This window comes from Bos indicus x Bos taurus, chromosome 1, assembly GCF_003369695.1.
Source record: "Bos indicus x Bos taurus breed Angus x Brahman F1 hybrid chromosome 1, Bos_hybrid_MaternalHap_v2.0, whole genome shotgun sequence".
Lineage (NCBI taxonomy): Eukaryota > Metazoa > Chordata > Mammalia > Artiodactyla > Bovidae > Bos > Bos indicus x Bos taurus.
The window spans coordinates 148,995,365-149,022,406 of record NC_040076.1 but is presented as its reverse complement, the minus strand read 5'-3'; the positions used below and the strand labels follow the sequence as shown (position 1 = coordinate 149,022,406).

At 42.4% G+C, this 27,042-nt stretch overlaps 1 protein-coding gene across 3 annotated transcripts in view; it reads right to left on the bottom strand.

Moving 5' to 3' along the window:
• The window catches only part of DYRK1A (dual specificity tyrosine phosphorylation regulated kinase 1A), a 143,610-nt gene that overhangs the window by 38,237 nt on the left and 78,331 nt on the right, over positions 1-27,042 (bottom strand). For 2 of the 3 annotated variants that reach the window (XM_027548898.1, XM_027548900.1), the window contains 2 exons: positions 5,168-5,364; positions 160-279 (listed from right to left, as the gene is read on the bottom strand). In XM_027548898.1, coding sequence (XP_027404699.1) covers positions 160-279; positions 5,168-5,364 — 317 coding nt within the window. The remainder of the gene's footprint in view (positions 1-159; positions 280-5,167; positions 5,365-27,042) is intronic. The other variant, XM_027548899.1, reaches the window with a different exon arrangement.

The window sequence follows — 27,042 nt, the reverse complement described above, 5'->3', positions numbered from 1 at the left end:
TATCTATAAACCGCTAACTTACCAGTCTTCATAATCATCAATATGACAATCCTTGGGAATTAAAAGTAATTTTAATATGTTTAAACACACTAAAAAATAGCTTGTTTCCTCCACTCTATGGCGAGATAGACACTGTTATAACAAATCAATAGTTCTTACCTCATTAATATGCTTATATGTTTTGATCAAGTCAACAGAAAGTTTTCTCAGGGGAGCAGTAGCTGGATCACGGAAGGTTTGGGGCATCCGCCTCTGTAACATGACAATATCAGGCATCACCTTAAATAGACAGAGAAGACTAGCACTTTAACTATACTGTACTGGTATGAACTCCCTCTTCTGTAACCTGTGCATACGTATTGAAAACAAAACAGACATCCACATTAGAATACGAAACATTCTCTCTTGGTCATCTCTTTCAACCGGAATCCAATGAAGACAACCACTGCAACAAATAAATGAAATTAGCAAACAATATACCCCGCTGCGAAGCCTTCAATTTTGTTTCCCAAATTTAACGAGAGGATTACAGACATTCCCCTGGTCCAGGACACACGCAGAGGCTGCCCAGAAGGGCTTCTCCACTGTACAATCAGCCTAAGGGAAAATTTCTTCTGAATGGCTCCTCCAGCCTGCCCTGGCTCACAAAAGGCAGGCAGACCCCTTGCTCTGCACAGCGCCTGCTGGGAGCACAGCTGAAATCTGCTCTCGTGTCTTCAGGCTGACGGAGGAGATCCACCCTCCGCCTTAACACATCCAACTCCCCCTCCACACTCCCTCTGCCCACCCTGCACCGCACGTGCCACCACCTAAAATCCTAGTATACGTTTACTGGGTTACTGGTTTTAGTTTTTCTCCTCCTTCCACTCCTGGGAAAACGCCATATGGGGCAGACATAGCTGACCAATGCTGTATTCCCTCTGCCTACAACAGGAGAGACAGACTGTCTGAAACACAGGAGACATTTAATAAATATGTGATGAATAAACAAGAGAATCCATAACACCAATATCCCTATCTACGATTACACTAGCAGCTAACCACAAATAAATTCCAGAGAACACCTTAAAGCTAATGAAACCTTTTTAAAAACTCATTTTAACCACACTCCCAACACAAAGCTAACCCACGGCTCTTTCATCATCCAATAAGCAGTCAGGGTTCAACTGTGAGCCTCCTGCTAGATGGGGGATGGAATAGGAAACACAACCGTCCTTCAAACACAAACACAACACACCCAGAATTACTGCAACTGGCACACCAATGACCCTAGAGGGTGTGCCCACCCGAATCCTCTACCTCATCTCAAGCTTCAGCAAAGGGGTTCCCAGAGGGTCTTCCGTGACCAAAAGATCCTCCAAGGCAATTACAGACATCAAGGTACCCTCAGTCACCAGTCACCCTTGGGCTGCTGTCCAGCTCTCATAACAGACATACTAGCAAAACTACCGAGCCCCCGGGACAGCCTCTTTCAAAGGTACTCTAGTCAACCTGAGGGGCAGAGAGACACAAGACATCACAAGAGAAATGTCTGGAGTCTTGGGAAAACAAACCCACAATAAGCAAACAGAAGAGAAGACGGTTGTCAGGACGGAACAGCAAAGAACCCCATCCCTGCGGCATGAAGAGATGGCATGATCGTGGTGCTTACCTAGCTGTACTTCCTCTTTTTTTTCTATGAAACAAGTGGAAATTTCATTTGAGCCAAATGTGAGGATTACAACCTGGGAACAACAACTTAAGACACCAGAACTGTCCTGCCTCTGTAGTTTCTCTTAAACCAATATTAACATTAGTTTCCTCTGCATCTATACTCAAACCCTAAAAAGTTTTCTGCACTCAGTATGAGAGTGTGTGCTACGGGCTTGTCCTGTCACCAAACACTGCTCTCCTCTTCCACAACTAGCCAAACTGCCGACAAGGCCACGCCAATTAGCTAATTCTAAATACCTTACTTTTATGTACTCTGGCCACAGAAATTACTATTTCAGGGGCGTCTGTATGTATAAACCAGATGAATTCCACCCACAAAAAACTGGCCTTTAGATAAGACTGCATTTCACTGCTTGAGATGGTGCCTTGTACAGAGCAGGCACTCAAAATTCATTTCTACATGAATTTTAAAAAAACAAATTCATTTCTACAAACTAAACAACTCTTTCTTCACTAACTTTCATTGTAATTTCATGTTAAGTAACTATCTTCTGTTTTTCGCTACTGTGGTACAATAAGCACCAATACAGAATTAGAAAATAACTCGTCCAAATACACACTCAGTTATAAATCTATACTAAGACTCAAAGCTTCTGATGCTTTATCCACTTCCACCATCTCACAGTCACAAGGTCAGGAGAAGGTAATGTGGCCAGCTCCCTTCCTCCCTTCCACCGCTGGGCGAAAGCCCGTGGTGTCCACAGGAGCCAGGAGCCCCCAGCCTCCACACTCCCCCAGCATCCTCAACTGAAGAGGAAGCTGTGAGCTCCCCTCCCGTGGCCGCAGCTCTCTGGCTCTGGAGGCCAAAGAAGCCTCATCCTGACGCTCCTGTCTGTGGAAAGACACAGATCACTCTCTCTCACATACACACACAAAGCAGGAGTTCACACCTCCTGCGAGGTAAGTTACAAGAGCTCAAACAATCTTCTTCCTTGAGAAGAGTCCATAGCGTTAAGTGCTAGGACTTCATTTAAAATTGATTTCTAGTTTAATAATACCTATTCCAGCTATTTTGTTTATGTTTCCCTTATATTTTCATATGCAGTGGAGAATGAGAAACACTATGTCCTGTCTTTTTCGCTATTTTGAGAGCTATTAATAAACCCGAAGAGCATATGCAAGACATACCCAGAATACACAGTTTAAGAACCATGAAAGGTACTCTGAAAACAGCCCAGAGAGAGACAGCATTCTAAACATCAATCACACTTGTCTACATTCACTTTTACTACATTTATCTTTTGATAAAACTGTGGTTAAACTTATATGAAATAAACTCACACAAGAAAGACTAACTACCAGAAACAACATGTTAAGTTAGTTCCTTTCAACTTACTTGTACAATAAATCTTATTTAAAAAGCACCAATAGGATGATTAGTAAGAAACAGTGGAAATCAAGTAACAAAATTAGAGAACCTTAGAGCTAGAAAGTACTCTGGTGGGCCCAGTCTAAGGTCCCAATCTTACATTCAAGGAACCGAGAGAAGGTTCAAGGTGACCTGACTCAAGTCCCTCAGCCAGCTCATGACAAGCCCTGAAGTCCATGTCTGATGCCTGGCAGACCAGGCCACATCAGTGCCTTTACACTTCAGTTACTAAATAAGCTTTTAATTACTTTAGTTACTTTTAGTTACTTTAAGCTTTTAGGTTCTGGGATTTCTGGAGTTTGGCAGAAGTATCTGGCTGAATATTATTACTTAAAAGATGGTCTTTTTTACATCATATGCATCTTCAAAAACATTTTACAGCTTAAAATGGAAATGCTAAGTAACTTATCTCTTACTGGAAAATAACCCTCAAGATGTCGGTTGTATCTAAAAATAGGTACTTTGCTAACTAAATTACCGACTACTATCATATAAACAAACAATAACTTTACAGGACTGGATGTTTTCCCTAGCCCTCCGCAGACGCCAAGTGTTAGAGCTGAACGAACACTGTGTGTGTGAGCAGCAGCGAGCCTGGCCTGAACCCAGGACTGCTTACAATCCTGGAGAAGGCACCAACGGGAGTTCAGGCCCTCCAGCTATAAAAGAGACTGAAAACAGGACGCCTGCCTGATAGGCTAATTTTGAACAAGGAGGAAAATGAATCCAAACGTAGTTTTTCCAAAGTGCAGTGTGAACAGATGACTGTGCTATTACTACTTTTTGGGTGTCCAGAGAATTTTCTTCTGGTGTACACAACACTTTCCAATTCTGACCAACTGCTCCAATTCTTAAACATACAACTTCTCAATTTACTGTATAAAACAAATTCTTACATCTTGCCATAATTTACCTTAGCATTTAACTGTGATTGTTATTACTGACATGCAGTGTCATTTTATAAATGCAAAGTCAGTTCAACTATGATCAAATCTTACTATAATATATACAAGGGGGTCCTCAAATAATGATGCTACTTAGGTGGGTCTATTCTAAGGTCCCAATCTTATACTCAAGGAACAGAAAGAAGGGTGCAGGAGACCTGACTTGAGTTCCACAGCAGATCACGAGTCAGGACCTGAAGTCCATGTTTCATGACCAGCAGACCATGCCATGTCAATGCACGGTAGCCAACAGCTCATTAAAACTGTGTGTTACTGAATTAGAAAAAAACACGTTTCCTCAAAAAATCCAGTATTAGAAGTACTTTGAAATTTTCTAAGTTTTTGTTTACATTAAAAGATCTAAACAGTGACAAACCAAATTCCTAAGTACATGGAAAAACGGTCATTTTAAACATACACTCAGTCTCAATAAGGAACGAGACTTTACCAGAACTATAGCTAGTTTGAAGAAAAAAAAAAAAAACCTCCCCAAATCAAAAAATCAACATAGTGGATGCAGTTAAGTCAGGAAGATATTAAAAAGATACACTTATACACACATGCATGTATGTATATACATCCAGAGATGTCAGTATATTACATCTATTATAGCACTTTACACTATCCATCTTACATGAAATCACTGAATCTTTAGTCTAAGTGTTAAAATGAGAAGCATGGTTAATTTACATTTTTTCTTTTTAATTTTAATGAGTTTCATATTTAATTCTATAAAAGTATACTAAAGTAATTTCTAACAGTGGGAAGTTTGTGCTTTAAGTTTGCTATAATGGAATCTGACTTGTTTTCCTATAACTTACATTTTTCTACCTAACTGCTTTCCCATAAAAACAGCTTTAAAGTTTTTTAATTTTAACTAATATTCTTTATTAGAAATAACTCCCCCTTCTCACTGCAGAATGAGAAAATTTGAATTAAAGTAAAATACACAGGGAAAAAGAAAAATATCCAACAAACTTTCAAATGCAAATTTCTCAACATCGTCTTTTTTGTCAATCTGGAATCCCCCGTCACATGCAAAACTGAAAAACATTAAGGCATTTTGCCTATTTACTATTTGATCATTTTGAGGAATAAATTACCATCCCAACAAATCATTAGGAATACATTGTGAACATACCTGGTTAGTTAGAGGTTGCTGAATCTGGTCAGAATAAGATAAGGCAGAAACCTGTTGGTCACTTATGTTTGGCTGGCGACGGTCACTGTACTGATGTGAATGGGGCATCTGTCCAGCCATCTGAAGGCCAGCAGCATGGAATGAAAATGACGGTGCAAGCCGAACAGATGAAGGTTTGCATGCTGAAGTCTCTCCTCCTGCAAGAAGATAACAAGTGTGGTTTAAAGGATGCACTCATATCCTGACGTTTCTATCTTTTGACCTATTGTTCTATAAATATTAAGTCTTTAAAAATGCAAACAAGGATATGATACTCAACATAACTGCTGTACAATAAACGGTACAAAACGTAACACTGATTCAAATGAGTACATATAAGCCTGTTTCAAGAGAAAACCTTAAGCAAATCTTTTTGTAAACTAGTGGAAATAACCTTTAATACTTACTTTTACATATTAGATCTTTATCAGTTAAGAACCGTAAGTCGCAAAAGTAATCTCTGAATTCCTGCAAAGGGCCTGACCAACAGATCAGCTCTTTAGAAATCGATTAAAAGGAACACTGCTGAGAGTCTGCTCTGCACCTGCCAGGTGTACGGCCATCAATAACCAAGAGCCCCCAAACCAGGTGAAAAACTTGTCCTAGTGGTGCTCACCACTGACACGGGAAATTAAAAGTTGAGTACACAACTCATGGAAACAAATTCACAGGCTGCTGCATTCCTGACTCTTCCAACACAGTCCTTAGAGAACCCAGACCAAGAAAGCCTGCCACAAAAATGAACAATCGAGAATCATCCCGCAGGTAGACTGGGACCATGGTCATGACTTTTCACAGCAAAAAAGAAAAGTGAAGACTTTGTTCCTAAAAGTATTTGGCAGCTAACTAATAAAACTAATTTTTCTTTAGGAAAAGAGAAAGACTTTTCTTCTTATATTCAACCAAATTTGCAAACACAGACTAAAGCCAGAAGACAAACTGTAAAACCCTGGCCAACCAACACTGGCCCAGCATACCTGTGCTTGTCTTGCTGAGTAAAATAGCGAACTATGACCATACCACACACCACACTGCTCAGCACTGGGGTACTTTTTCTAAAGTGGGCTTATTCTGAAACATATTTAACAGCGCTGGCCCCAAAGTGAAGAGCACAGATCCCTGGCCAGACTGCTGCAGTCTGAAATCTCAGCTCCACACTCACCAGCTGTGTGACCTTGCACACCTAATTTCCTGATAATAACATCTACCTCCAACAGTTGTGGTGAAGGTTAAAGTGCTTTAATACATGCAAAGTACTGGGCTGGCCAAACCATTCTTTTAATTTTTAAGCACTGACTATATCCTATATAAGTACTAAACACACCCTATATAAGTGCTGAATATATCCTACACAGCAAACGCCACTGTCTTCCACCCAGTCAACCAGCGTCAAAGCTCTGGGAGTCACAGTCGAGATCTTTTCCTCCACTGACCACCTCATGCAAATGGCAGCCCAATCCTGCTGACTGTGCCTCCTATGAAAAGTGAAAGTGAAAAGTGTTACTCGCTCCGTCGTGCCTGACTCTTTGTGACCCCCACCGACTCTTTGTGACCCCATGGGCTGTAGCCCGCCAGACTCTTCCATCCGTGGGATTTCCCAGACAAGAATACTGGAGCAGGTGGCCATTTCCTTCTCCAGGGCATCTTCCCAACCCAGGGATTCAACTTGGGTCCCCCGCACTGCAGGCGGATTCTTTACTGCCTGAGCCACGAGGCAGAAGTGCCTCCTAGAGAACACTCAGCTCTTCTTTCCATCCCCTTGCTCGGTCCCTCACTTGGATGACTGAAGTAGGTCCCTAGCAGCTCTCTCTTTGCCCATGTGCACCCCTCTATTCTTCAGACGGCTACAGGGACCATTTCCACAGGATAAATCTCAAATTCATAACCCCTACTTAGCAATGCTTTTAGACCTTAGCTTCTATTTCCCTCCATTACAGCATACAGTCCTTAACTGACCCGAAGGGTAAGATTAATAAATATCTGCTAAATAAGTTAAGGATAATGTTCCTATGATGACAGGTGGGATAATTTCTCTAAACATGTCATTACTCATAATTAAAAAATAAATCCAATTATGCAGAGCAACTTTGTTCAGTTAAAAAAACTTTTTATCCTAAGGAAGTAACAGATGATGTACACAAAGATAATTAGGGAAGAATGTTTATCTTGGTATTGTTTGCAACAGCAAAAAACTGGAAACCTAAATGTCAAATAATTGGGAGGGAGGTTAAATCTGCATGTTAAAAACATAAAACACTAGGAAGGAATACATTTAAATGAATATGAAAAGAACTGAGGTCCTTGATCTAGAAAAAACTCTTATAAACAAACAGCAGACAGGCTCTGCGGCTCTGAACGGCAGTTTACCGCTCGGAGTCCTGGTTTCCCACCCACAGCAGTGGAATCACTGTTAATATGCTAACCCTGTTCCTTTAGGTTCGGTACAAGTTTTAACTCAATACCACAAGCAGACGTGCAGAATAGAACCTGGTGCATAACAAGCACCTAAAAAAAATACCAGGTTCTATTTCTGTCATCAATGTCGTTATTACATATTGTATTTAAAACTTATTTTTTATAACATATAGACAAATCATTAGTATACAGTTTAACCAATCATCATTAGTTGGTTAGCCAACCTTGTCCTGTGGGGACAGGAAAATAAAAACTGCCTTCATTCTGGAAATCCCCGATACCATCGTATGATCCCTCCCAATCAGTATCTAATGACCTCGTCCCCTAAAGTTACTACCACCCTGACCTCCAAAACCAGATTCATTCTATGTACATGAATTTGTCTGCTTAATATCAGGCTTATAAACTGTAGCCTGTTTGTTATCATCACTTTAGCCCACTTTTGATTAACACTGGATGACTCCCCGTTTCTAGATGGCTCAATAGGTAAAGAATCCACCTGCAGTGCAGAAGACACAGGAGACACAGCTTTGATCCCACGGTCAGGAAGACCCCCTGGAGGAGGGCACAGCAAGCCACTCCAGTATTCTTGCCTGGAGAATCCCCATGGACACATGGACAGAGGAGCCTGACGGGCTACAGTCCATGGGGTCTCAGAGCTGAGCACGACTGCTTGAAGCAACTTAGCACGCACATTTCCAGTTCAGAGCTATTATAAACACTGCTACTAGGAAGTGACTGCTTTTTGGTATATAAAGAGACGTCGTCCTGTTGGTTTTTTCTTCAGTTTTTGTTTAATCAATCTGTTTGTTCCCTAGCAGTTAATGAAAATTCCCTGTGCTCCACTCCTTCATTAACACTTGGAATCATCAGTATTTCTAATTTCAGCCGTGAAAGTAGGTGTGTATTCCACTGTGATTTTAATGTGCATTTTCCTCCTGCCTATGAGCATCTTTTCATTTATCAGTCACTTGGATATCCACTTACGTGAAAAGCCCATTCAGATTGCTTTTTGATTTTTCTATCAAGAGTCATTTTCTTACAGATTTCTAAAATTTTTAAAAATTACATTTTTAACATATTTTGGATATAAGCCCCTTATTGGCTAGCTATAGACGGTTTGTATTGTCTCTCTCTTAATGGTGTTTTTTGATGAACACCATCTCTTATTGTTAGCAACTTTTGGTTTAAAATTAGTACATTTGGTGTCTAAGCAATCTTTCCTTATACCAAAGTCATGAAGAAATTCCATGTTATCTTCCAGAAGTCGAGTTTTACCCCTCATATCTAGAGATGTGCAATGCTCTTGGATCTGATTTCTATGAGTCTGCAACAGCAATCAAATTTCATTCCCTCCCCAGTGGATATCCAATTAACCCAGAAGCAATGATTAAAGATAAACTTCCCAATGCCCTGTGTTGTCATCTTTACTTAATTCACATACTCACGTTTGATGTGTTTTGGATTCTTTGTTCTGTTGGATAAAGACTTACCTAGAATTCTTACATCTATGTGTAAGAACCAGAGATTGCCTAAATCATGGTAGCTTCAGAAGTTTCAATATCTAGCAGAGAATTTTGTTCTTCTTCAAGAATGGTTAGGCTATTCTTAGCCCTTTGTGTGTCTATGTTTTCAAGTTAGCTCATCAAATTCACCAAAACAAACGCGTGCTGGTGTTTCGGTTGACACTGCATCGCCCAGGAGAGTGCTCTGTACAGTAGTCACTGTCCCTTCACCTAAGACTGGTTAACAAGGCCTTCTCTTTCCTCTTTGTGATCAGTCTAATCAAAGGCTTATTAATTATATTAAGTATATTCTTTTATGTGTATTTTCTATTTTTGCATGCATCTTGTTCTATCAGTTAGCAAGAGAGGTGTATTAAAAATCTCCCATTTAGGTTATGTATTGGGTCACACAAAATCGTTTTCCTGATGAATAAGGCCTTTTATCGTTATAAGCTGCCCCTCTTTCCTTCCAGTAATGCTTTTCACCTTGTCTGATATAGTTTCCCCAGTGGGTCAGACGGTAAAGCGTCTGCCTGCAATGTGAGAGACCCAGGTTCAATTCCTGGGTCAGGAAGATCCCCTGGAGAAGAAAATGGCAATCCACTCCAGCACTCTTGCCTGGAAAATCCAATGGATGGAGGAGCCTGATAGGCTACAGTCCATGGGGTCACAAAGAGTTGGACACAACTGAGCGACTTCACTCGTCTGATATGACAACAGTATGACACAACGAGCCTTCGCTTAATCTGTGTGTGCTGTCTTTTCTCCATCTTTTACTTTCAACCTATTTCCTTAAATCTTAGGTTTGTTTCTTGTCAACAGGCTTCCCTGGTGGCTTGGCTGATAAAAGAATCCCCAGGGAGAGATCCCTGGGTTGGGAAGATTCCCTGGAGAAGGGAAAGGCTACCCACTCCAGTATTCTGGCCTGGAGTGCACAGCCCATGGGGTCACAAAGAGCCGGACACACCCGAGTGACTTTTACCTTCACTCTTCTTGTCAACAGGGTAAAGATTTAATTCAAGTATGAACACTAATAATCTTTCTATTTATTCCAACTGTTTTATGTTTCTTTCTTACTTTCTGCTGGATTAAGCTTTTTATATACTATCCTTGCACGAAGGTTATTACTTTTTAGTTATCTTCTAACATTGGGTACCCAGGTGGCACTAGTGGTAAACAACTCGTCTGCCAATCCAGGAGACTTATAGAGACTTGGGTTTCACCCCTGGGTTGGGAAGATCCCCTGCAGAAAGAAATGGCTACCCACTCCAGTATTCTTGCCTGGAGAATCCTACGGACAGAGGAACCTGGTGGGCTACAGTCCATGGGCTCACAAAAGGTGGGACATGACAGTATGGATTATATATCCTTCACTCATCAAAATCTAATTATTCCTTTACTTCTACAAACTATTGTTGACTTGCATATATATACAAACACACATACACATACACACAACCACAGGACAGGGACTAATCACCCAGTGTGAGCAGAATCACACTCAAGCATTTTGAGGGTCAGATAATTTTTTGACATCCAGATAGCCATGAGAGAAATAACCAAGAAATGGATAGCTGCTGCTTAATTATCACCGTTACCCTCCTACAAAACTATCATCCTACAACAGTTGTTTCACTTTCTTAATCTAGATCCAGTGAATTACATGCATTAAATTCAACAAGCGTTTACTGAGGGTTAACTGAGACCCTGTTCTGTGGGGTGACAACACCACTCGTGATCTGAGACAGCACATCTCGAACTTCAACGTGCTTCAAATCGCCTTTAAGGCTTGTTAAAACTGCAGATTCAGACTCAGGAGACTAGAGTAGGGCTTGAGAGTCCACATCTCTAACAAGCCACCAGATTCTGCTTTGAATAGCAACTGAAAACATCTAACTGCTCACCTTAATAAAATAAAGCTATTTTCCAACTCATGCAAGTAGCAGATAATCCAAAAATAGGCAATATTCTGGCTATGCAATACACCATAAGGCTTTTCCCTCTAACAGATATTGGGGTTTGTGGGTTTACTAACATATTCCTGTCTGTAAGGATGGTATGGAAGGTGACAAAGAATCTGCTGTTCCTTTAAAAACTTGCTGTAGTAATCTAAATGTGGATCAACAAGAAATAACTATGTTTCTCACTTGTGGGGTTTTTTAAAAAGCTACTTACTGTATTATCTATTTACTATGAAACCTATTGTAACTACCTGGTAACATTACTAGTTATGTAGTGAAGTAAAAGAAAACTTAAGCTTCTAGCATGAAGGCCTCATGGATAGGTATGTCAGCCACAAGCTCACTGTCTCCTTTCTTAGCTCAACTGCCAGAAACAGACTCGTTTAGTTTCCTCTCACAATGTCAGGAAGTATTTAAGGTGTTCACTTAATCATTCCCCTCCTATAATAAAACCCAAGAAGATGAGCTAATGTGGGAATTTCTTGTCAACCTGATTTTATAACCAAACAAATCATCACGGCAACTTTCCATCTTCCCTTTTAATTCAAATGTTAATGAGAAAGAAGACTCAGTTTATCCTATAGCAGAGACGACGACAATAAAGTATTAGGTTGAACTATATGAAATTGCTGATGTTAGAGCTCATTTGGAGTACAAAATAGCATTTCATATGATATGGTTTAACCTGCATCTGCCATATGATATGTAACCCTTATTCAACTAAATTAAAAATCATTTATAATATTTTAGCCTAAAAATGTTATCATAACACGTTGCAATAGCAGATCTTTTAATTTAATAAAAAATTTATGAAACAATTCAAAATTATCTTCAAAACCATTACGTGGAGTTCAATTCCAAAATAATGTTTTAAATTGCTGCCAAATAATATAAAAGCCAAGTTGGAGAGAATTACGCACTGCAAGGTTCTATCTTCATTTTTTAATGTCGTTCTGGATCCTTTTTACCATGAGCATATTTTTGTAACTTTTTAAAGGTCATAAAAACACTACTGGTAAATGAATGTGAGCACTCACGCTCAGCCGTGTCTCTTTTGAGACCCCATGGGCTGTAGCCCGCCAGGCTCCTCTGTCCATGGGATTCTCCAAGTAAAAACACTGAAGTCAGTTGTCATTTCTTCCTGCAGGGACTTTTTTAAGGTTTATAAAAATGTTGCTGATAAATAGTTTACTAAAAAATAAAGGAGCTTCCTCACTATGGTCTAACAAGAAATGGTAATAACTAGAGCCCTTGTAGAGATAAGCACTGATTCTAGAGAAACATCTCATGAACAGACCTTAGAGACTGGGAGAGGGCAAGACAGAGGCTGCTGCTGCTGCTAAGTCGCTTCAGTCGTATCCGACTCTGTGAGACCCCATAGACGGCAGCCCAGCAGGCTCCCTCATCCCTGGGATTCTCCAGACTAGAACACTGGAGTGGGTTGCCATTTCCTTCTCCAATGCATGAAAGTGAAAAGTGAAAGGGAAGTCGCTCAGTTGTGTCCGACTCTTCGAGACCCCATGGACTGCAGCCTACCAGGCTCCTCTGTCCATGGGATTTTCCAGGCAAGAGTACTGGAGTGGGGTGCCATTGCCTTCTCCCAAGACAGAGGCAGAGGTAGACATAGAGGAAACACCAAATAAAAAAGCCTGGGAGAAAACCCTGAGTGGAAACAACAACCAGTTTAACCATCTCTGATACGAGACCCACATGTAGCGCCACTTGCAGCTAACCTGAAATTTTTTTATTAATATACTGACAGGGGACTATCCTTGTGATGGTATTAATCCACATTAGATTTTAAAGAGATGGAACAATATAAGAGAACAAAAATAAATGAAAATAATTCAAGTTAATTAAAACTAAGATGTTCAAATGCAGGAATTTTTATGAAGCCAAGTCTCTTTAGACAGAATTCCTTTAGAAATGAGGGAAGGGCAACCAAGCTTAAGTGGGAAGAAACCACCTCCAAAGTTCCTAGCAACATGACATACCCATACCAAAAGAAAAGAAAAACCAGCCAGTTGGACTTTGAATGGTGGCTGAAAAGAAAGGTACACAATTAAGAGGGTACCTGAGTGGAGTCCACAAGTAAGACGCCATTACCACCAAGAACAGCGCCTAAGACATGGCCTGAGTTCAGGAAATACCTGTTCCGTGCAAGAAAGAACTGAATGCATCAGGAATATTTAGAATGTGAAGAAAGGGTTCAAAAAGGAGGGAGAAAGCTGAAGGAGGCTAAGAATGAAAGAAGCATTTTTAAAATGAGAGGCTCATGAGCCTGAAATAAAGAACAGTCTGACTGGAGCACAGGCTATAGTCAATTTCTGACCATTTCCCTTACTCACTTTTACATCCCAAGCACATACCAAAGTGCCTGCCTCCACAGTCAGTGTTAAATAAATATATATGAAGGTGAAACTATGTTATGATTCTGTAAATTATCTCATTTTAATAACAAATGAATGGATTTATTACCCTCTAGTTAGTAGCCAAAATATATCACCACAGAATGCATGCGTACGTGTACAAACACACACAATACCCTACTAGCCAAAAAAGCACATTCAGTTGTCTACAAACAAGATGAAACTGCCTGGGTTTATTAGTCTGAGACAGTAAGTAAATCTTGTATTAAACGGTTAAGAATAACAATTGCATAAGAATAAAAACATTTCTTTTTAAAGCCCGTAGTATCAGACTTTCACTTCTGACTATTTTAGAGTGCCTGATACTGAACTACCTCGCTCACAGCAAACCACTAATGAAACTGGTCAAACATATGAAACAGCTTGTTTTCAGATACTGGACAACAGGTTGCCCAGAACTGTGATCGCAGAGAAAAGGGAGACACGCTTGGTGAGCCGCACAGTCACCTTGGCTTTCTATCTGAAGACAACTCCCAGAGCAGAGTGTGGGGATGGGGAGCCCAGAGCACAGGATCCTGCTCAGCTGAGAAGACGGACCCGAGAGCTCAAGGCTACGAGAGCTCAAGACACAGCACGCAACATCTGTCGGGCAGGTAGAAGAAAGGGAGCGATGCAGAGAAGGAGCCCCGTGAATTGACGCGTAGGATCTCCTCGGCTCCGTGGCCACATACCAACTGCACAGCTGTCAGGGGAAGGTCCCTGAGGCCACGCAGAGAGCAATGGCTGACGGCTAGCAGACGACCGACAACTACCACAACTCACACTGGGAACTACGAGCACTCGTTCCAATCACTTAGAGTGGAAAAGCCCCAATAAACACTGCACAGAGACCCCGTAAAGTCTCTACTTCAGGGGGAAAGCTATACTAGCCCTATGAAAAGGCAGCCTTCTTCTTGTCCTAACAGACTGAAACAAACCTCCAAGGATCAAGATGATCAACAACCGAACTTCGTATCAGGACAAAATTCAGCCCTTCTTAAAAGCAGGACAACAAAACCCAGAGGCTCAGCAGCCTAGCACTCCTAACCAAACGTCACTGGGCACACAGAGAGGCAGGGAAATGTAGTCTGGATTCAAGAAGGAAAAAACTTCATCAATGGACCCAGAAATAATAGAAATAATGAAATTAGCAGACAAAAAATGATCAGAAATCTTTTAAAATATAAAGGAAATTATGAACAACAAATCTTAACAGGTTAAGTGGAAACTATAAAAAGAAACAAAAAAAATTCTAGAAATGAAAAATGATTGAAGTGAAAAATTCACTGAATGGATCTAATAGCAAATAGCAATTAAACACTGCTGGAGGGGGGAAAAAAATTTTTAAAAAAAAATTTTTAAAAAAAAAATTTTAAAAAGAGGAGTATAAATTAACCAAACTGAAAATAAGTACAAAATATAACAGAAAAAATATAAACGAAGCATCCAAAACCTATAGAACTCAATCGAGCTAGCGATCCTAGCTACCTTTGGAGGAGGTATCAAAGGGAAGGATAAAGAAACTGGAAAAGAAAAATTTATGAACACATAAGTCAAAAGTCCTCCAAATTCAATTAAAAGAATCAACCCACAGACCCAAACTCAATGAACCCCAAGCAGTATAAACACATACACACACCATTAAGGCATTAGAGCAAATTTCTGAAAACCAACAGAAAGAAAAAAAAATTTAAGCAGCCAGAAAGTGGGGGAAATACCCATTTACACACAACAAAACCACTAACTTCTCATCAGAAACCACGAACACAAGAGTAAAGCAACATCTTTAAAATAATAAAAAAGACCTTTAACCTGCAATTCTATACCCAATGAAAACATCCTTCAAAAATGAAGGCAAAACACTTTTTCAGACTGTCAGCAACCGAACTTGCACTCCAAAAGTGTTCATAGTTCACAGAAAAAACTGTGATCGACACAATGGAATTAAGACCAGAAATGGAAAATACGTAGCTAAAATAGTGAAGAGGTTTCCCTCCTAAATGTTTTTAAGAGATAATTAAAATTTTTTAATTCTTTAAAAAAACTTTTGTTTAAAGCAAAAATAACAATATATTGTAAAGTATGTAACATATATAAAAGTAAAACATGACAACCATAAGACCAATGACAGAAGAGATCAATTGGAAGTATAAGACACTCTTAACCTAAGGATGCACGTCATACACCCTCAAGCAACCAATGAAAAAGATGGATGGATGGACAGAGAGACAGAAGATTATCCTCAACTAGATCACAGAAAATCTTACTTAGTCCTTCAGTAAATGGCCTTTAAACCCTTTCAATTACAAAAGGCAAATCACATTTTTATAGCTGAAAAGGTCTTCTCAATAATAGCATCTGGAACACAAAAAGGATTAAAATAATCACTTAAGATACAGCTGCTGAACTCTAGAATTATTATAATATACATAGTATAATATGTAACAGGGGTAAATTTATGTTTTTTCCAATATTCTAAAATTATAAATTTTTAAATAGTCAAAATAAAGCAGGTAATACCACCTGGTTATTTTATGGGTTACCAGCAGCTATAAAAATTCCAAGTGGAAAAAGAAATCCCTTTTTTCTAATGGCTTCCCTGGTGGCTCAGAGGTTAAAGTGTCTGCTTCCAATGCGGGAGACTGGGGTTCGATCCCTGCGTCAGGAAGATCCCCTGGAGAAGGACCATTCACTAAATAAAAATGTTTACTCAGTAATAAGCCCATTTAAACTAAAAATTTCCCGCTTTGATAGGAAACGAAAGTGTCAAGCAGCCTTTGCACCCTTAAAGTCTAGAAACAGGGGGTGGGGCTGAAACAAAGACAGGTCAACAAAGATACACAATTTCTCCAGAAAAATTTTACAAGTGAGATTAAACCCTTCAAGAGATCAACTCCAATCACCTGAAGAAAGGAAAGATCAGGGATTCTCTAGCGTAGCCTGGTGCTACTGGTGACTGACACCGGATTAGAAGCGGGAGTCTCCTTTGAGTGCAACAATGTTCCTGAAATGCACGCTCACCTGCCCCTCTGACAGCTGCTCACCGCGGACACCCTAGGACCCAGACCCTGTCAGTGCACAGCAGACACACTGCGTGACTGCGGCCTGGCCCGCTCACCTGCAGTACAGAAAGGGCACAGACTCCCACAGACTTATACACACGAAGCTGCCACTAGGAGATTCAGAAATGCCAAGACAAAAATAAAAGATTATTATGCTGCAATAAATTAAACATCCAAGCTGCTGAATTTTAGGTATAATTAACTGGCTGCTGCTGCTGCTGCTAAGTCGCTTCAGTCGTGTCCCACTCTGTGTGACCCCATAGACAGCAGCCTACCAGGCTCCCCCGTCCCTGGGATTCTCCAGGCAAGAACACTGGAGTGGGTTGCCATTTTCTTCTCCAATGCATGAAAGTGAAAAGGGAAAGTGAAGTCGCTCAGTCGTGTCCGACTCTTAGCGACCCCATGGACTGTAGCCCACCAGGCTCCTCCATCCATGGGATTTTCCAGGCAAGAGTACTAGAGTGGGGTTGCTTTCTCTGACAATTGATTGTAAATTGTAGGAGAAGGTATCAAATTGGAGGAGGATATCCTTCCCTTTGATACCTCCTCCTCCTTTCAAGTGCCATTGCTTTCTCCAACAGTTGATTGTAAATGACTGTGACAAAACTTTTTAAAAACTGAAAACTAAAACTTTACTAGCAAAGTTACATGCTAAAGAAAGCAACAATCAAAACAATGGCCCCTTGTACAAAATGCTCACAAACATGCTTTTGAGGCAAATTAAGGTTGAGGTAAATGCAATTATTTTTTAAAAATTGTTTATCTTCACAATGGTAGAGAAATGATTCTTGTTGGCTTATAACTGTTTCAAATCTCTACAGCCTCTAACCTGTTCCCCCCACCCTACTTCAGTCCTCTGGGGAAACCAAAAGCAAGCTCCTTTCTGGTGGTTTAATTTTAGATGCTATTTCACCAGACAGCCCTGCAGAGGGGCGGGACAGGACGCCTTGTGAATGAGCAGAACCCAGGTCTCTGCACAGGGAAGAGCGATGAGACAACAGCTGCCCCAGGGGCCTTTCCCACCCGTATCCGTGTCTCAACACAGAAACAGCGCCACATATAAACACAGGACCTCACTTACATGTATCTCCTTCTAGCCACGGTATGAGAATGACATGATTTATTCAACAGGTAACTTGTCTGGCTGAATGAGACCAAGCTCCTATTAAAGAAGAAACATTCTACTATCACTTGAGAATATATTTCCAGAGTCAAGAAGATCTACATGGGACAGTGCCGCTGCTCCAGCAGGCATCTGCCTGCTAACAAAAGTGAACAAATAACGCGTCCCGCCTGGAGTGCTCGGATGAATGCTAACACTTGTGGAGCTGAAGGATTTACAAGTGAACTGAAGTCATTTGGCCTTCAGTAAAATTAACTTTCATAAAGAAAGAAAGATACCTGAAGTTTTACAGAAATGATGCAAACTGACAAACTCTACAAGTTGTAACCAAGAAACACTTCTTTCAAGCAGGCTAAGAAACGATCACTCAGACAGACAGTAAGTCAGATCTGAGAATCCAGCGTGTCCTCCGATGACAGCAACCAAGGCTGGACAGCTGTCCTCATGTGCGTACCCGTCAGGCGACATACCCTTTTTTACGGTTTAGCAGATACACCCACCTGAGACAGGGTTAGCGGCAGCTGACAGAGCGGGGAACAGTTAAATTCAGCCTCACTAGCGGTAACGTGACCTGTGCACTCAGTGAAGGCCACACCCCATGATTCCCAGTCAGGAGCTGGGGTTTTCGTTCACCTCCTTCTCAGGTCAGAGTCATCCGTGGGACAGTTCAAGAACACTGAACCCATCTAGATGGAACGGCCCATCTCAAGTTGCTCATAACCACCTCTGTGAAGCCCCGTGGTCTTGGGCTCTGCTTTCCAGATCTCCAATACCTCCATCACAGGCAAATGTAACAAACTCATTTATGAAACAGGGAAAATGAAGATATACCTGGAAAGCCCAGCTTGCTCCACAGAAATACACTGAACTAGGATTGAAGACTTCCTCTCACTTGCCTTAACACCCGCACGCACGCAATATGGTAACAAATAAGTCAGGTTCCTCATACATGAAAGGAGGTGGTTCATCGTCTTGTCCAGTCACGTAAATGCAAAGCATTCTTTCCCTTGTAAAATGCCATGGATTTGAAATGTTACACAGATCACAGACAGAGGGAAGAAAAGGTTGTGCTCAAAAGTCTTCTGTTTAGAGCTTAAATGACACATTTTAATAATTGGTGGCTAGATACATAGCAAAATACTATTTTTAAAAAACTTTAAATCTTTTATACACACAATATATGACTACGTTCACACAATTAAAACCTGAATTACCCAAAGATGCTCCCTCCCCCACCCCATTTCAGCCTTTTTCTTGAGATGTCTTGACGGCAACTTTGCCAGGGCCCACACACACTACAGTTGCCTTCCAGAAATCTGGATACACAAAAGGAAGAGAGACGATATATTACAACCCATCTAAAAGTTGAAATATTACAAAGCTGTTAAAAAGGTGAACACTGCCGCTCAGCTGCCCTGCCCTCCAGCAAGAAGAACCAGACACAGAACGAGGCAGCGAGGAATGCGACACTGGCGGGGACGTCACCTGCCACCGGCTGCTGCCACCTCCAGCTGCGCCACGACCATGCCGCTTTAACGAGTGTCTGGAGAAGCCACCGAGCTGCAGGGACACTAACCCTCTTTGGAAGGAAAGCCGACCCGAGCCTTCCCTCATCTTTGCCTCTGCCTTCTCCCAGAACACACACAGCAACAGCAGCTGAGAGGGGAAAAAAAAAACACACCACACACACACTTTTTAAAACTTCTTCCCTCTCCAATGCTAGGCAGAAAAGGGGAGAACCATACACATACTCCTCTCCTCACTCTTTTTTAGTTCTCGCTAGACAGCTGTTAAACATACAAGATATTTTTAAATCTAGCTAAGTACTTGGTTGGGTACCTATATTGAATTGCAGCATAATACTTAAAATTATCCAGTGAGGCAATCATTTGGCTTTGTGATTCCAATTAAAACACTGTATATTTACGGGGATTTTCCATTACCAAATGCCCAAAAAGCAAGATATTCATCTGACCAAAGACACTGTCAAAAGTTAAGCACTGAGCAACTTGTTAACAGAGGTTATAAAATGTAATCAAATATAAAAAAGTAACCTTTCATTAAAAGTGTATTTATGCAGTGTAATATATTTATATAAAAGTATATTTATTTATAAATAAATACATCATTTTAGAGCTCATCAGTAGTTTTCCCTCTTCCATATCCACTGTGCAGAAAAGTGTTTAAAATTTGCATCTGAGTTCCATGTCAAATGAAAACAGTCTGGAAAATGTTACTGTCCAAAATGTTATACAATATGTTTAAATATATAAAGCTGTCTAATGATGTAATTAATAAAACTAAAATCTCCCCCACCCCCCAGAAAAAGTCAGGCAAAAAATGCAATTCTCACAAACCAACAATAAGCATATGGGAAAACCCTCAAACTCACTCAAGTCAAGAAGTCAACAAATAACAATGAGATTTCACGATCTACCTCTCAAACAGGTACGTTTTTCCAAACCCAACATGATACCCTAGCAGTAACAGTACAATCAAGCAGGTTTCTATGACCTTTTACCAGAATGCTGTCAGCAGTTTCTCACAACTAAAGAAACAGTAAAAAAAAAAATAGTAACTACATTCATTCAACTCTTCTTCCAACGCCAATCTTGCCCCAGTATGCCTCAGATCCACGCGAGCTCCATGAATTGGGTGGCTTTATTGCAGCAACTGTTACCCTTCTTCGCACAGAAAGAACCTGAAGCCCAGCAGCTCACGGGGCCTTAAGTGTGGGCCCCTGCTCGCGCTGGTCACTGGGAACAACCCGGGACCGGCAGGGTCCTCTCTCCTGATCGCAATCCAGGCCTCGGAGACCAAGGGGCAGGCAAGCACTCGAGAGGCACGCGAGACCCTGCCTGCAAGAGCAGCCTGCCGCGTCCTCGCACAGGAGCGAAGACAAACGGACCGGGCAGGAAGCAGACAGGCTAGAAACAGCACCCTGCCTGCGCACGTCCCTGCCCGAGTCCATGTCAAGAGACAAACCAGTGGCTGTGGCCGGAAGGGAGGGCAGTTTAAAAGGAATCTAGGAGAAACGGATAAACGTCACGTCAAACTTTACAAACACCTTTTAAGAAAGCCAGTTCCCCAGCCCCCACGGGTTTTGTGAGGCGCTCATGAAGACCCTTAGAGAAGACGAGGTGGGCAGCGGGCACTGTCCACCCCAGGTCGCACCTGCAGTGCCCGCCCCAGGGAGCCGGGGGGGCTCCCCAGGCTCCAGCCCCACCTGCCAGGCACACCCTCCACTCCTCACTCTGCAGCTCGGCCTGCCCACCGCCCTTCCGAACCACCACTCAAATGTCCCTTCAAGCTTAGCCAGAGAATACAGACAGGGGGGAGCTGATGGACAGAACGGTAGGCTGGACCAGGGTCTTGCTGCCAGGTAAGAGACGGGATCTGTAAACCAGGGAAGAGGCGGCCAGGAGGGATGCCACTCCAGCTGTTTTCAACTACAGCAAGGAACGCTTGGCAGGGTCTGGATTCAATTCTGCCACTTACTACCTAGCTACTGAGTGGATAATTCAATCTGTGTCTCCCTTTCCATCTGCAGAATGGGTTAGTAACAGTGCTTGAACCTCAAGACCATGATGAAAATTAAAGATTAATTTAGAACGGTACTGGGCACAGGGTAAGTGCTCGAAAAATGTCTTGTTGCTCAAGCTGATCACAGCACAGTGATGTGCAAGACAGACGGAGGCGGAAAACCTCAAGCAGAGAGCAACTAGGGGCTCGTTTCAACCGTCTGAGCAAGGACTGAGAGAGTCTTTAGGAGGCTATTGTCGAAAATGGAAAGGAAGACGCGAGAACAGGCACCATGAGACAGAAATGACAGGACTTAAAAACTTACGTAAATATGGAAGATGAGAGACAAGTCGGTTTCAAAACCGACTGCGACGTTCTGAGCCTCGGTGACTTGGGAAACAGTGGTGACTGGGAACGTCTGAGAAGGGCACTAGCTGAGTGAGCGTACCTCCTTAAAGGCGGTGTGATTTGATCCAAGACTGCGGTCTCGTACATCTCAGCAGTGTTCACGCTATCACGCACACGACGGTTACACTTTGTTGAAAACAGAAAGGAAAAACAGGTACAAAAACCATAAAAGGAGAAGGAAATGGGTGCAGAGGAGGAGGGAAAAAACCCAAAAACTGACGAGGGGAGGAAGAGCCGAGGGTTCTGGTCCAGGTTCTGAGGTGAACCATGTGACAATGGGGAAAACACGCCACCTGGACCGACAGCCGCTCCGTCCGACACACACCCCCGTGTCACACACAGGGGGCTCGCACCATCCATGTGGGGCTTCTTTAAAATATACGCATCACTCTGCTTTCTTTCCCGTCTCTGAAACGTCTTCCTAGAGCGCCTCTGTTTCTGACAGGTCTGAACCCAAGCTGCTCTGGAGGCTTGGGCAGAATAAAACGTTGAACACGGTGACCAACCACCGCCCCAGTCACTTCCAGCCTCGACAGCGCATTTGCCTGAGCAGACCTCAGTCAAGCACACACGACAGTCCCCACGCCAAGGAGGGCTTGTGTCTCCCAGTCCGACCAGGACCACGAGCGTGCCTCGTTTCCCTGCGCCTCGCGCATACTGTGGGTCTCACTAACTGAAGGCTTGTGCAACCCCAGTCAAGCGAGTCTATCAGCGTCATTTTTCCAACAGCATCTGCTCACTTCATGGCTCTGTATCACCTTGTGGTAATTCTTACAGTATTTCAAGCTTTTTCATTATTACTACATTTGTTATTGTGATCTGCGATCTCTGACTTTACTACTGTAATTGGGGGGTTTTGTATTTTATTTTTTAAATCAAGGTATGCACTTTTTAAAAAGATAATGCTATCGCACACTTAACAAATGACAGTATAGTATAAACGCAACTTTTATACGTACTGAAAAATTAAAAAATTGTGCAATTCACTTTACTGTGGTGGTCTGGAGGTCACAAGACCTCTGAAGGTGTCTGTGCATAGTTCTCTCTGTATATGAGGGGTATCCACCACACTATGGTCCGAAGCATGCTCCCAATCTTCAATACCAATTTCCTGTCCTTAAAGTCACCTAGGTTTTCCAGAGCGCATAATCTTAACTTCTAAGGTATTTTAAAGACTTTCTAATTACAGTACTTTTAAAAATGGTCTTTAAAAGTATTATGTACAACATCAGCTCCTGAAAACACGAGGTCATAACCTTAAACATCTGTGTTAAATTTCTCTGCCTCACTTTGAACAGATTCATGACATCAAATGATGTTCATAAGCATCCCAAACTACTACTGAAACAGGCTTACGCGTCATCCTAAAGAGACCTCGATTACTCAAAGTAAAGAAATGAGCAGTCTACACAGCATGTGCCACAGCAGAGGAGATAATGTAAAAGACTGTTTAAGGACTCAAATATGTAAGGACTGAAAATATGTTTGGGAAAATTATTTTACATTCAGACATGTACAGTACAAAAAATTTTTTCAACTTCAAATATAATCACAATGCTAAAAAACTAGATTTAATTTTAACACATAAAACATTTCTTTTTTTAGTTGAATGACACACCAAAGTAAAAACATTGATACATGCCACTAACACTTCTTCCCACTTCCCACCTATAAACATGTTTTTATTTTCCTTTCCTTTTTTAATTAAAAAAAATTTTAAATTGAGGTATACTTGACAGTCCCCTGGAGAAAGAAATGCGACCCACTCCCATATTCTTGCCGGGAAAATCCCAAGGATACGTAGCCTGGTGGGCTACAGTTCTAGGGTCACAAAGAGGTGGACACGACTGAACGACAAAAGTACTTGGCATACAGCATTTTATTAAGTCTAATGATTCGATTCTTTCTTCTTTTAAGTCTTTAGGGAAACCACTCTCAAGGTTAAGGAACTCTCAACAATCTAATGCCTAAAATGAGAGGAAGGAATCGTTATAACACAATTTCAATTAGAAGTTTATGCTAAACTAAGTGGATCTGGGTTTCTTACAATATCACTGAAGAACATACCTCTTCAGAGGAGCTTAAGATAGCAGCCCTTCCCTTCTCCTTCCTCCCGGGGCTGCCAGAGCCCATCTCCAACCACCCTCGGGCCGTCCTCCGGGGAACTGCTTCCATCAAAGAGCCCCTCTCTCTCCTACCATCATCCACCTCTCCCTTCCAGTTCTGTCCAGCATATAAACAGGCTCCATTTCCTCACTGTTAAAATCCTTCCTGGATTCTTCATTCCCTCTTCATGATCAATCTATCTTCTAACTCTTTCAGTCAACGAATATTTACTGAGCCCCTACTATGCTCTACACCTAAGCTGTCCAACACGGCAGCCACTAGTCACAGACGGCTACTCAGGGCCTGAAAAGCAGCTAGGGGGAACCAAGACGGGCCGTAAATGTATAATATACAAGACTTCAAGGATGGAGCACAGAATAATAGAATGTAAACTATCTCAATAATTTTTAACTTTAACATAATATTTTTCAGATATATTTGGTAAAATAAAACATTTTACCAAACTTTATATTAATGTTTCTTTTTTCTATTTTTTTAGATGGTGACTCCTAGAAACTTAAATTACATGACAGGCTTATACCCACCGGACAGCACTGTTCTAGATAAAGTCCTCAGCATTAAGGACATAAACACGAAGACAAAGGGCAAAGTCTCTGTCTTCCTGGAGTCTGCATTTGATTGCTGGTTGGGGGAAAGTAGCAGTCCTCAGACAGTAAGTGAACCCCGTAATATCAGAAAAAATGTCAGATTCGTGTTCTGAAGGAAATGAGACAAGGAAAAGAGAAACTGGATGTGGCAGGGAGCTGTGTCTGCTCTCCACTTCCCATCCCTCACACAAGAGAAAAGGCAGCTGCGTTTCCCCCCAAGCCCACACTCGAGCAGACTGGCAGTGGCCGCGTGGGGCACACACCAATAGTCACACAGCACAGAAAGCACTGGGTCCAGCCAGAACCCGGTCAGAAGGCACGCTATGTCTGCCCAGGCTGGAGCAGACGGGGCTGCCAAGTGAAACCCCGTTCCACAGGCTGCACCCCCGCATCCATCCACTCAAGCTGGAGACCTCAGAGGCCTCATGCTCCCATTTCCACCTCTCATTTCTGCCTGTGCACACACAATCCAACTACATTCTAGAACCCTGGCCTCAGGAATGTCTCACAAACTCATACACTTATTGCTTTACTCTTTGTTAAGATCTTATCTTCCCAAGTGTTGGGGGGAAGGGGGATTCTACAGTAGTACCTGCACCTCCTCATCACTGCTGTCAAATCGCTTCCTTAAAAAAGTTCCCAGATCAACACCATGAGACATCAGAGCACCCAGGTCTCCCATCCCATCCTCGCACTACACATCCTTCCTCTGAGTTGAACCAACAGTGTCTGAGCAGAAGCGGACCCTCTGTCTGGAGTACTCTCTTTTTCTCCTCTTTCCTGCTCCTTGAGGAAATCTTGAGGGGTTCCCCTGTGGCTCAGCTGGTAAAGAATCTGCCTGCAATGAGGGAGACCTGGGTTCGATCCCTGGGTTGGGAAGGTCCCCTGGAGAAGGGAAAGGCAACCCACTCCAGTATTCTGGCCTGGAGAATTGGGGTTGCAAAGAAGTGGACATGACTGGACGACTTCCACTTGAAATCTTGAACTCAGCCTTCAAAGCCCAGTCTCACGTCACCTGCTCTTAGGAGCGTCCCCAGAGCCTCGCAGCGAGCACATCAGTTCTCCTCTCTGCTACGAGCACTGCAAGCACGGTCCGTGCGGGAGCATCAACGGGTCCTTACAATCAGCACCCTTGAGGGAGTACTGGTCTTTCTGTTCACAGATTCTCCTAAACACAACAATGTCAAGGTTTACAGCAGACACTTAATAAGTGAATGAGTGCAGGAAACTAAGAGAGACCCAGGAACCCCCTGCCCACAGCCCTCCAGGGTGGACGAGGGGATCCTCATGAGCTGCCCTCCCACTCTTCACTGCATCAGAACGATTCCTATGCGCATGGCTGGACCACAAGGCCAGACTGTCTCTCTCACTCACCTCTTTCACGCCAGCACAAAGATGCTCAGTAAGTATGTTACTCAGTGAGTGAGTGGATCGACAAACATTAACAGACATCAAGTTCCCAACCTCAATTTACAGATGGGCCACCTGCAACCCAGAGTTGTACCAACTTGTCCAGAAAGGTCAGAGGTAAAATCAAGCCTGGAACAATCTCCTGTCTGACACCCCAGGACAGGACATCTTCTCCTGATAAAAAAGCCCTGATGTAGGCATCTGTCGCTTTCTGGTCACTTGGTCTCTGGACACCCACCACAGTCTGCGGGACTCACAGAAGACAAAGAAATCCACGCTCCTACCATAAAAGGAGAACAGCAACAGAACTTGGCTCCTCCTCACTCCCTGGTAGCTGGGGTTTTGCTAGGGACCCCAGTTTGAATGGTCCCTCCTGGAGGCGCAGGGACTGTGAGGGCACTCCCGGTGGGGAGGGGACAGACTGAGAGGTGCCAGGAGTGGCATCCTAACCAGACCAGACTGTGGCCTGATCAGACTGTGTCCTCTGCTGCCGGCCACTTGGTTCCTACTTATTTTCCCAAACAATTCGGTAAACAGACTTACAGCCTTCCATGAAATTCATTGTCTGCCTATATTTGCCGAGCCTGAGTTTCTGTTGTCTGCATCCAAGAACCGTCACACATAAAGGACCCGGAGGAACAATCGCCCAACATTGTAGGGGGCGGGGGGTGCGTATCATGGGAGCAGTAATTCAGCAGTATCATGGAGAAAAGGAAAGATGAGAGAAAAAATTACCTAAAACTAAATCAAGGTCTTGCTGGTGACGTTTACGGTGGCCGCATTTGCCACAGGGACAAGGGTGCGACTAGGCTCTGCCCAATGGAATGGCACCAGAAGTGATGTGTGGCACCACCAGCCTGGCCCATAAAACCTCCCATGCAAACTGCCATGCTCTTTCCCAGTGCCATGACTGAATGCCAGAGCCAGGGTGACCTTTGGACACCACATGTAAGCTGAGAAAAATGTCCAGAGTCTGGTCCCTGAATAGCTGTATAGAGCAGTTACCCTGGTGTGTAGTCACTGGGCAACTGTATGAACCAGAAATAAACTTTTGAACTAAAATCGCTGATTTGTTAGGGATGTTGTTGTATCTTTTAGCCTACCATAATGAATACACAAAGTGGTATCTACCTAGAGAGGCTGGCACATACTTAAAAAAAGAAATGTTATTTCTCAATTTGAAAGCAATGATCAGCAGTATGCCCTTCCCATTAGTAAGGATCTGGACTAATACAAAGCTACCACCCGAATTAAGAAATGTATGTTTGGTTTTGAAAGGAGAGAATTTTTCCCGGTGAATAAGTACAA